Genomic DNA, 11,575 nt, shown 5'->3' on the forward strand with positions numbered 1-11,575 from the left:
TCAGGGTAAGGTTGACCTGTTCAGGGAGCAGGGGTAGGAAGGGTGTGGTCTCCACCTCTGTGTATCCCATGAGACTGGGTGCTGGGATAGATTTTTTTTTTTTGCTGTTTTCTTTGTGGAACGAGTCAATGAGCACTTAAAATCCCCAAGCAGCCACAAAAGCTCTGAGCTGTTCCTTCCCCCTCAAGCCTGTCTGCCTTCTGGCTCTGCCTTCAGCCCCTGCCACAGAGCTGTTTTTGTTAATCTGCAGCATGAATAGTCTGGTACAAACACCCAGGTTGGACACACAGACTCGGGATTTGGAGGCGCAGCTTTGGGAATGAAAAGGCTCCTTAAACTCTGACCTTTATTTTCAGTGTGAGACTTGATATAAAGTGAAAACCTCTTACCCACCACCTCGTTTCTGTGGGGCACATCCCAGTACAGCAGAGACCCTTGAAATACAAAAGAAAATCCTGTTCAAAGGATGAAGCTTCTTTTGCATGTAAACTTTTAAAAGTCAACACCCCCACCCCCCCAGAACTTTCAGTGCAGGTTTAAACAATCCATCTATGGGACAAGGCAAGATACGTTTTCCCAAACACAGCAAAACATAAATCTGTTATTCCTCATCCGTGTCCATTGTTCAGTGCAAGGATTGTTTGCTCTGCTCCTCTGTGGAAAAGCAGTTTTACTACATGAGCAGCAGCAGCAGCAGCAGCACCTGGAGAAACACACCCAGGGAAAGGACTGTCTGGTATTCCTGACTCCAGGCAGCAGCTGTGCTTCAGGCAGGATAAGCAGCACGAGGAGACATCCCTTGTAGATCCTCTGTCCATTGTTTTTGCTGCAAAGAGGAAAATTCCATAGTTCTAACAGTCCTGGTCTGCCTTTTCCTCCGATTTGCAAAGGTGTCCATAGATTTCCAGGCAGCTCCTGTAAAGGGAGAAAGGAAACTTAGGCTATGGAATATTTACATAAATATTCTGGCTGGAGGAAAAAAGGGTGCTATTTTTGGAAAGCATTCTTTTTACAGTATGGAAGAAAAGAAATTGGGAAGCACTTCAGGAGGCTCGGTGAGTGCGTGGTTTTGGGGGGTGTGGGCCTGGCCCAGCCCTTCCAGAGCCCTTTGGCAAACAGGATTTGACAGATGGGAATGTCATTTCTGGTGTGAGCTACAGGAAGAGGCAGCTCGGAGCTGCACTTAACTCTGAGCTCCCTGGAGCCAATGTGAGACCTCATTAAAGGTGTCCTGACACCGGAGAAGCCTCGGGTGCTGTCCCTTCCAGGAAGGGCAGTTTGTAGATCCCAGGAGTTAAAAGAGAGTCCACGGGATTAAATGTTGGTCTGTGATTTAGGAGAACCCCACAGGGCAGACACAGGGTGGTGGTGGGATCTGAATACATCTGGTGAGAACACAGGCTGAGAGATCTCTTCCCTGTGCTTGCCGTGCTGAAGTCTTACCTGGATAAAAGCTATTTGGGGCAGGGGATATCCTGTGAGGAGGTTTGGAGGGAGAAGGGGAAAAAGGAATGCTAAAGGAGCAGTGAGGTCACGGAAAATGGTTAAGAGTGTGCACAGCTGGGACTGGAGTAACAGAACAGCTCCAGGCTTGGTGAGTAAAACAGTCCACAAACTCCAGGGTTTTTTCTGGAGCTTTGGAAAATCCCAGCCATAGAGTTTTATGAGCAGAGGACAGTTCTCTCCCATTGGAGAGCATTCACATCACCTTCCCAAACCTAAACCTCAGCTCCTTTCCACATATTCCTGAGGAAACCACCACTTAAGTTGCCACACCTGCTTCTTGGGAAGCAACTCCACTCCTCTGCGTGCAGGAATTTCCAGCAAATCCCTATTTGCTGTTTGGCAAAGGGGCTGGAATTCCTGCTGTGCTGCCCCACCAGGCCCCTGGGTCACACACCAGCCGTGGCCCCAGGAACCAGGAGCAGAAGCCCGTGGTGTCCCACAGCTGTGTGTCCCCAGACTCTTCCCCACCATCCTCCTCCTCTTCCCAACCCCTCTGCGCCGCAGGGATGAGACACAAACGCACTTGTAGATGGAGAGCTCCTTGTGGAGGCTCGTCCTCAGCTCCTCCAGCTCCTGGTTCTTGCGCTGCTGGAGCTGGACCCCGTTCTTCAGCTCCTTCAGCCTGTCTTCCAGCTCCTCAACCTGCTCCTGGGGAGGGAAAAGAAAAGAGTGGATTAACTGGAGGAGGAAGGTGCACAGCCAGGCTGACACTGCCCAACCACCCTCTTTAAAAACCTCTGCAAACCAAGCTTTGTTACAAAGGTGGGAATTTGGGATGTGTTTTGTCCTTAGGCTTCTCGCAGCTGCTTGGTTTTGTCCCCTAAACTCCTCAGTGTGTGTTTTGAGAAGCTGCCAGAACTGTAAAAGCCCATGAGTCAGAAGGAGATAAATGAGGAATTTGGGAAAAGGAAAATGTGGAGGCACACCAGGGATGCTCCAAAGCCCTGTCCTCCAAGGGACAGTGGTCCCTGAAATCCAAGGCAAGCCTTGCCATGGGTGCTGGTGGCCTGGTCCCCATTCCAGCAGGGAGGAGCTGCAATGGAAGGGGAACATCAGTTCCAGAAAGTGCTCGGAGCCAGGCTGGGAGGAGGCAGCGCCTGCGAGCCGAGAACAGAGAGTGTTGAAAGGGGGGGAGATTAATTGTGGAGCCTCTTTGCCAAATGTGCTCTTGCAGATATTGAATTGCCTTGTCCCTCAGACCAAAGTGCCGGGGGAAAAAGGCCTGGCCCAGCCAGAAATAACCCTCCCAGGAGGCAGCCCAGCCCATGGGCTGTGGGCATGGGAGATGGGACCCTTCCTGGCAGTGGGAAGGGCAGAATCTGCCCCGGCAGGACTGGGTTTTAAAGAAAAACCACACTTATTTAAAACTGGCTTTTCCAAGTGCCTTGGCCCAGCCCTGTGTGGGAAATGTGTGGTGCCTGTGCTCAGCAGCTTTGGGAAGGAACCCTCCAAACCCTTCACCTCATCCCTGCTCGCTGGGGCCATTTCCAAGGGGCAGGCCAAAACCAAGGGAGAATATATTCAAGAGAAATCTATTTTCCAAGCTGGGTAAAGCCCCAGAACTTCCCCACCCCATCCCTGGGTTTGCCTTATGCCCAGGGGCTGCTGCTTCGTGCCAGCCCGGTGGGGGATAATTTTGATTCCAACCAGCAGGAGATATTCCACATCCTCCCCTTCCTCATGCACCCCACTCCTCCCCTTGGCCCTGCGTGCAAGACCTGCAGCACCCACGTTTCCCTGGCTGCAAAGAACCACCCCTGCTCTGCCAGAGGAAGGTTTTGGGGTGCCTGACAGGGCACGTACCCGGTACTGCCCGACCTCCTCGTCCCGCTTCTGCTTGACGAGGACGATCTGCTCCTCCAGGCTGCGGTTCTGCAGCCTCAGCCGGCTGACCTCGCCCTGCAGGGGCCTCAGGGCCTCCTTCATGCCCTGGATCTCCCCCTGCATCTCCTGCAGCGCCCTGGCCCCGGCCTCGCGCCGCTCCAGCAGCCGCAGCAGCTGGGGCTCGTAGTGCTCCTCCAGCCCCCGCCGGCTCTGCGCCACGAAGCTCTCGAACTCCGCGGACAGCCGGCGGCTCTCCTGCAGGTACAGGTTGTCCTGCCGGCACGGCGGGGCCTCCAGGCGCTGCCTCAGAGCCTCCTTCTCCTTCTCGCAGGTCTCCTTCAGCTGGGACAGCTCCCCCGAGAGCTGCCCGGCCTGGGTCTCCAGCTCGCCCTGGTAGGCGGCGTGCTGGGACAGGTCGTGCCGCCGGCTCTCCAGCTGGTACTGGCAGGCCACGCACTCCTTGGTCACCCTGAACAGCTTCTGCTTGATCTGCCGGATCTCGTCCCTCAGGTTGTCCCTCTCCAGCTCCACCTTGGCCAGCAGCCTGCAGGCTGCCTGGATCTCCTCGTGGGCATGGCGGATCTCCTGCAGCGCCGGCTCCCGGAGTTGGGCCAGCTCCGAGATCAGGCTGTCTCTCTCCTTCTCCAGCTGCTCCACGATTTCAATGCACTCTTGGAAGTAGTTCCCCAGCTCTTCCAGGGTCAGGCACTGATGTTCTGTGGCGTCTGCATCCAGAGGGCTTCCTGCTCCCTCTGCATCCATGTCCAGTGGAACCTCTGCCCTGTCTGTGTCTGCATCGTCTGGGATCCCTGCCCTGTCTGTGTCCATGTCCAGTGGGATTGCTGCTCCATCTGCATCCTCATCCAGTGGGATCCCTGCCCCACCCGCATTCAAGTCCTGTGGGATCCCTGTTGCATCCACATCCACTGGGATCCCTGTCCCACCTGCATCCACATCCAGTGGAATCTCTGCTCCATCTGCATCCATGTCCAGTGGGATTCCTGTCCCACCTGCATCCGCGTCCAGCGGGATCGCTGCCCCACCCACATCCAGCGGAATCCCCACTCCTTCCACATCCACGTCCAGCGGGACTCCTGCCACGTCCACATCCAGCGGGATCCCAGCCCCGGCTGCATCCTCGTCCAGCTGGGTCCCTGGCATGTTTAGCTCCAAGGAAGTGTCCCTGCTGGTAGCCTGCAGCTCCTGGCTGGAGTCTGGGCTGCCCCTGAGCGGGGATGTCACCCCCACACCCCCTGATGGGTCTAACGGGGTGTGTGGATGATCCACGTGTGGAGCAGCACCTGCAGCTGCTCCCTGAGGGGCTGAGGATGCTCCAGCTTCATCCAGCTGCAGCTCTGGAGGGGGCTCAGCCTGTGCCATCATGTCCCTGGAAGAGAGAGGAGACGTGAACCAGAGTAATGAGTGTAACAGGTCTCAGCCCTTCCTCCCACCCTGTGAGACCCCCGGAGCAGGCCGAGCTGGGGGTGCTGCAGCCGTGACCATCCCATGTCACCCACAGGCTGGACGGGCTGGGCAGGGCTGTGCTCAACGCTCCGGTGACAACTTGGACCCAAACCGTCCAGAACAAGGGAAGAAATCCCTCTTAAAGGGACTGACTGCCACGGGGGGGATGCAAACCCAGCCCCCAAACCCAAGAGCTGCTCCGGTGCCGATGGGAACAGCCACCGTGTCCCGGCCAACCTCCCCGGCGGCACCGGCGTGACCGGTGTGAGCACTCCCTTTAAAACTTCCCGGGATTTTAACGATGTGGCATAACCTCACGGCACGGGAATGTGCTGCTGGAGCCCAGGCAGGCTCCCGGGTGGCTGAGGTGGAGCGAAACCCGCACGCACAGCTCCGGGCGAGCGGCAGCGCCTGCAGCAGGAGCCGCTTTGCAGAGTCATCCGATCCCGGCATTGTCCCCAGACACGGTACCCGCAGCTGCCACCGCCAAATCCTCGGTCTCACGTTCGCCCGGGCGTTATTCGGGGTAGGATGGAGAAAACAACCCCCGGGTACGAGCCGGGGCTTTTCCTGCTGCTTCCCGGGAGCCGGGGCCGGTGGGTTCGGCGGGAGGATGCTCTCACCTCTCGGCCACGCCGCTGAGCTCATGTCTAGTCATTCCCTAAGGAATGAGCACAGGCTGGCACTCGCGGGCAGCCCTCGGCTCGGAGCAACGGCTTTAAGGAAAGAACTGATTTTCACCGATACTTTCTCTCCTAATAAGGCAGTTTTCGGCACCGATGACACATCGCAGCCTCGGACTCAAAGGCCGGCGGCTGGAGAGGGGGCAGCGCCTGGAAAGGTGGGGAAAGGGCTCCTCTGCTTCGTTTTTCCTTGCCCTCCTCTGTGCCAGCCCTTATTTTTCAAAGTTCTCGGCTCTGCTGTGAGTGGGCAGGGCGGGAGGGGAGGACACAGCCCTGCCTTCCCAGCGGGGAGTGGGGGCTCGCTCCCACCCTCCACCCCTCATCCCGGGGCACCCCAGAACTCCTGGGTACCCCAGAGGGACCACCCCAGTCACCCTCGAGGGTCTCGGAGTGCTGAACCTCAGATCCCCCCACCCCAGCCCTGCACCCAAGGCTTTGGCAGCCCCCTCGCCTGCCCCACGCCCCCAACCTCACCCCGGATCCCGCACCCACGGGACCCTCCGGGGGGCATCAGCCCCTTCCCCGCCCAGCCCGGGTGGGCTCTTACCTTCCTCCCCTGGAGCCCAGCGCCTCCGACTCTGCGCTGCACATGGGCTTAGCATGGGGCGGGGGGGGGTTATTAATAAACAGGGCTGGAAATCAGACTCCCCGGAGCAGCCGCTTCGCCCGGCCACCGCCTGCAGTGCCAGCTGCGGGCGCTGCCTTCCTCCGCCCCGGGGAGGAGGAGGAAGAGGAGGAGGAGGAGGGCGGGGAAGGCCAGGCTGTCTGCATCCCTGGCAGAGGCAGCCGCAGGGACTGTCTGCAGCCAGCCCCCATCCCTAGGGAGCAGTCCCCGCAGCCCCCCACCCGCTCCGGCTGTTCCCACCCGTGATTTATGGTGGAGGTTTGTTTTGTGCAGCCTCGAAGCCCCCCCTTCCCGCGGCTCTTTCCTGGGATCTGCAGGTCCCCATCCCGCCCGGGTCCTGAGCAGGATGGGGGTGGGCCGGGATGGGGATAGTGGGGTGCCCGGGAGGGGTCCCCTGGGGCTGTGGGGGTTCATCTGTGATGGAAGGGGAAGTGCCAGAGGATGCAAATGCCAGGGCCTCATCCTGTACACGGGTGAGTGAGGGTGCTGGGAGCACGGTGTTACAATCCCCTCGGTATTGATTACCAGTGTCTTAAACACCAAAATCTCAGGATTCTTGAGATGCCTCAGGTTGGCCCTGCAAACACCCCGGTAATGGCAGAGCGCGGCCTCTGCTTCCCCTTCCGCCCTCAACCGATCCCTTTTCCCTCTGTTTTGGGGATGGAGAAGGTGGTGTTTCACTCTGCAAAGCCCCATGGCTGCCACGGTCACACTCCTGGGTATCCAGCAGTGACTCTGCCCTCACCCTTCTCCCACTGACTTGTTTTTCCACCTCTGCCCACCCACCATCCCCACAGCAGCGCCCACTCCCATCCTCCCCGATCTGTGGATCCTAAACCAACCCTTTGGCCCTCACACCGCCAGCATGTACTCACATAAAACACACATTTTAGATACAAATTGCCCAGCTGGCACGGGTGCCTCAGCCCGTGCTCACCACTTGGCCCACCCACCCCTCACGGCGTTGCCCCCCGATCCTACCTCCGCCCGCGCCCGCTCCTGCCGCACTCAGGAAGTTGGCACTCGCCTCTCAGGAAGTCGCCAGCTTACGTGCCCCAAAATCACCCAGCAACACACCCCACAGCCCGCACCACCACCCCGTGCCACCCTGTCCCCGCGTCACCAACACCTTGCCCGTGGCTCGCCGGGGGCTGCCGAAACCAGGTTTAAAATAACAGCGCCCGTCCATCCTTCGGGAACAGAGCTTTAAAAGGAAAAGGGAGATTTCAGCCGTTCTTTTTTTTTTTTTTTCTCTCTTTTTTTGGACCCCGTTGCTTTTTTTTTTTTTCAGCACGACGCACCTTCTCGTTCTCTCTCTCTCTCTCTTTTCTTTCCACGGAGCGCCTCTATTTTTGACTCAGTCGGAGAGGAATGCTGCTAATTCGCACAAGTTGGGTGTATAAATATATACATCCAGAGCCCAAACTGCCAAGGGGAAAAAAACCTGCACATCACGTGGGCCGGGTCCAACAACCCCTTGTAGGGGCTGGAGGGGACGATGGCAGCAGCGCTGGGGGTTTGTGTGATGAGCTGCCAAGGGCAGGGTGGGGAGTGAAGAGGCTCAGCTGTTCTGTGCTCCGTAAGCGGATACCCCGGCCCAGGCCCCGGCACGGGGATGTTTTGTGGATATAACCAGGCAACGGGCGGCTCCGGTGTCACGGCCAGACCCAGAAGCGCTCGGCAGAGCCCGGCGGCCGCGGGCACGGGCTGGGACAGGACCGTGTGGGGAGACGCCGTGGGCGGCCGAACAGCGCGGACTTTGCTCCGGTAAACAGAGCTGGAGGGGAGTTATCAGCGCTGCCAGAGGGGAGGCAAAAGGCAGGAGAGAGTCTGAGGGAGTCTGAGAGACGGAGTGTTCCGGCTGCCGGGATAAGCGGCGGCGGATCCGGTCGCTGCGCCGCCAACACGGCCCCGGCGAGTGGCTGAGGGGGGTCGTGGGGAGCAAAGAGCAGCTGGGGGGACTTCACCTGCCCTGCAGTGACCTGGGGCTGTGTCTCCCTTCCTGGTGGATTTTTCCTTCGTGCATGAAGGGCAGATCTGCCCCGAGGGCAGGGACGGAGCTGGCACTGCGGCGTCACCACCCTGGCACCACCATCTTGGCATTGCCACCGTGGCACTGCCACAGCAAGCGCTGGCTCTGTCCCCATGCTGTCCCTACACAATCTTTAGGGACAGGCTGGAAGTACCAGGGAAGTTTCCCAGCTTTGGGGCCTCCCCAGCCAGAGGCTCTGGCAGTGCCGGCAGCACCGTGGGGTGTCCAACCTGCCCAAATCCCGGTGGGATTAGGCAGCAGTGATCCCGGGCAGCGCTGCCAGCACAGTGCCCTCACTCCTGGCTCTCCCTGGCTCCATTTGCCGAGTCCTGGGAGCACCTGGGGGCTCATCATGCACCCACCATGGACCCATCTCAAAATTCCCAGGGCACCAGCCCAGGCAAGGAGGCTCGAGGGAGATCCTGGAGAGGGAGGTGAGGTCACCCAGCAGGGATGGAGGATGAGGAAGAGGAGAAGGAGGAGGAGAAGGAAGAAGAGCGCAGTGTGGGCACATGCCCAGCTGAGGCAGGGGTGAAAGGGAGAGTCCAAAGGCACCATCTGCTCCACTGGGACCTTGGGAGCTCCGTGGGAGCAGGGCCAGACCGTGTCCCTGTGCCACAGGCGCCAGCGGCTCCCACTTATCTGGGTGCTGGGTCCTGCTTTCCCCGCAGCGAGTGAGATCAGGAAAGCACCATTCCTGCCACGGCTGCTCCCAAGGGATACTCTGGCCCAGCCAGCGGAGCAGAGCAGGGTCAGATGGGGGTCTGGCTGCAGGGACTGAGCACCAAAATCCCCCCCAGCACAGCCAGTCCCACACTGTGCCCCTTTGGCTTTATCTCTGCTCAGCCCAGACACTGGGATTAAACATCTGCCTCAAGGCTGCCTGTCCCTGGCAGCTCCCACGGCAGCTCCCCCAGCACCCTGCTGTGTCCATGTGCCCCCCGTGCCACCCCCGGGGGGATTTCCCACCCCAGGTCTGGGGCTGCCACTGGCAATCAGCCCCATCCTGCCTGTTCCAGCCTGTGGGGCACTTATGGGGCAGATCACCCGACGTGTCCATGACATCCTGCACGCTGGGCAGCGAGGCCGTGCTGACATTCCTGCAGGTCTTTCCCTTTGGATCAGGATGCTCACACAGGAGTAGGAGATGCCTCTTGTGGCCACCAGGCCACGACACCACAGACACCAGCGATGCTCCTGGGCTGTGACAGAGCCGTCCCTTCCAGCACGAGGGATTTGTGCAGGGAGTGATCTCTGCTATTTATTCATCCCATCTCCCTGTGCCTGGTACCTCAGCAAGGAGCCCTTTGCCTCCACTCTTCCCATGACATTTACACCCCGCACATCCTTTTAAAACCCCCATTTTTACAACTGAACCGATTTCCAGCATCACAACAGCCAGTCCCCGCATCCCAACGATCGCTGGCGGGGTCACTGCCGCCCGAGCGCCCGCGCTGGGTTTTTCCATATCCTGGGGCAAGAAACAGAGAGTAGGAGCTCCGGCTCTGGCTCCTGCAGAAGGGATTTGGAGGGAGCAGCTCCCACACGGGGTGCAGCGGGGTGGGAAGCGGCACCCGCGGGGCTCAAAGGGGCCCGGAGCGGATGTGGGAGGACCTTGTCCCGGCTACCCGTGTGTGATGGAGGTGTTAATGAGTAATGAGGGAGCAGCCAGGGCTCAGTGTCCCAGCCAGGCAACGGAAATTGGGGCAGAGGATGGCTGAGCACACCCCAGGGCACCGGCTGCACCGAGGCCGTGCCGCCCTGGCACGAGGAGCTGCTGTGGTTGCTGGGACACGTGATGCCGGAGCAGGAGCTGACGTGTTTTATCACCCTCAGGTGACATTCGAGATCTCAGTTCCCAGGGATCAGACGTGGGGGGCTCCTGGGGACAAGGCAGCCTCTCTGCCTCCCCTCCCCTGTGCCTGGATCTCCCAGGAGCTGAGCTCCAGCCAGTTGCTCTCCCCATGAAGCCCCCAGTATCCTGTACCCAACTGGGTACCCCACATACTGCTGGTCCTGGGGTTCTCTGAGAGGGGGGGAAGCTTTCCAGGGCCCTGTACGAAGGGCTGGTTCTTTAGGAAGCTCCTGGAATTTCCTTCTTCTCTAGGACTGGGACTGTAAGAGCAGGAAGGATGAAGGCAACCTTCCTCTTCACCTTCCTCCTCTACTTTCCTCTCCCCAGAGGGTAACTGATACTCTCCCTCTCGCTGTGATTATTTGGACAATGCTCCATAACTGTGTGTGAAAATATTTTTCAAACTGGTTCTGCTGCCATCCGAGGAGGGGCAAGATATGAAAAACGGGATTTTTTTGGGAGGATAATGACTGGGAAGTTGGAGCTGGCAGCAGAAAGTCAACACAAAGGCCCTAATTGGGGATTAGGTTCTCCTCAGCACTGCTCAGCTCAGCGTGGGTCAACAAAGCCCTGGGGAGCAGTGATGTGCTCAGCCCTCACCCTGGGAAGGAGCTGTTCCCCTGGGATCACGGGGGGGCAGGTGAGGCCAAGAAATTGGTGCCCGACTCTCTCAGTGCTCATTTAGGTCTGGATTTGAGGTTCAGGGAGGTGAAGGGAGGGAGTAGGAGGCAGAGACACAAAAGCACAGTGAGCCCCAGCTTTCCTGCAGGTATCACCCTGGATTTGGTGCTGCCTCCCCATCCCAGGTCCCTGGTGCCACTGGGATGCTCAGGATGCTCAGATCTGCACAGCCCACAGGCTACGTGGTACCAGGGCCTGAATCCCACAGGAGGCGGTGCCTGAGTCCCACAGGAGACAGCAATGGGCTGGGAAGCCTGTGGATGCTTTATAAATCCTTCTAGGCATTTCCAGTGGCTGGCAAACTCCTCCGGGCACACGGCCAGGCCCTTGTGAGCGTCCGGGAAGGATGCGGCTGAAACACAGCGATGCAGCTTCTCACAACAGGAAACTCAGGGACCCAAACCCTGAGTTTGGCTCCGAGCCAGGAGCGTGGAAATGCAGCAGAAACCACCTGGGTTCTTGATAGGATGGTTCCCTTGGCTTTGCCACGTGTCCTGTCACTGACCCTCTCACCGCTGGGATGTGCTGCACCTCCGGCCCACGTTCTTGTGCATCCCGTTGTCCCCTCCCAGCTGGATCACAAAATCGTGGAGTGATTTGAGCTGTAGAGGAATTCTACAGTAGAAGCTCATCCCATTCCACTCCCCTGCCCTGGGCAGGGACACCTTCCACTAGACCACCTTGCTCCAAGCCCTGTCCAACCTGGCCTTGGACACTTCCAGGGATGGGGCAGCCACAGCTTCTCTGGGCAACCCGTGCCAGGGCCTCCCCACCCTCACAGGGAAGGATTTATTCCCAAGATCTAATCTAAATCAGATCCGTGTGGTCATGCTCCTGAACAATGCCAGCTTGTACCAAGCAGTGAAATCTTTCCCGAGGGCCTCTGCCATTCCCAGGCAGCTCCT

The 11,575-nt window shown here is 58.8% G+C and overlaps 1 protein-coding gene across 1 annotated transcript; it reads right to left on the reverse strand.

The window, feature by feature from the left end:
- Window positions 1–77: 77 nt before the first annotated feature.
- SYNC (syncoilin, intermediate filament protein) lies at window positions 78–6,180 on the reverse strand. The gene is made up of 4 exons (XM_051807369.1): window positions 6,025–6,180; window positions 3,310–4,717; window positions 2,030–2,154; window positions 78–915 (listed from the first exon to the last, which is right to left on the reverse strand). The coding sequence occupies exons 1-4, from the start codon at window positions 6,066–6,068 to the stop codon at window positions 852–854; spliced, it is 1,641 nt and encodes a 546-aa protein (XP_051663329.1). The 5' UTR covers window positions 6,069–6,180; the 3' UTR covers window positions 78–851.
- Window positions 6,181–11,575: the final 5,395 nt, after the last annotated feature.

Source organism: Manacus candei, unplaced genomic scaffold (assembly GCF_025592945.1).
Source record: "Manacus candei isolate 608988 ecotype Guabito, Panama unplaced genomic scaffold, ASM2559294v1 h1tg000070l, whole genome shotgun sequence".
In the NCBI taxonomy this organism is placed as follows: Eukaryota; Metazoa; Chordata; class Aves; order Passeriformes; family Pipridae; genus Manacus; species Manacus candei.

What these genes read in the sequence shown, in the direction of transcription:
- SYNC (XM_051807369.1), bottom strand. Translation starts at nt 6,068, where the DNA reads ATGTGCAGCGCAGAGTCGGAGGCGCTGGGCTCCAGGGGAGGAAG. An exon ending in CTGGGCTCCAGGGGAGGAAG is followed by an intron (nt 4,718 to 6,024) that starts GTAAGAGCCCAC and finishes TCTCTCTTCCAG; the next exon opens with GGACATGATGGCACAGGCTG. An exon ending in AGGAGGTCGGGCAGTACCGG is followed by an intron (nt 2,155 to 3,309) that starts GTACGTGCCCTG and finishes TTCCCTCCCCAG; the next exon opens with GAGCAGGTTGAGGAGCTGGA.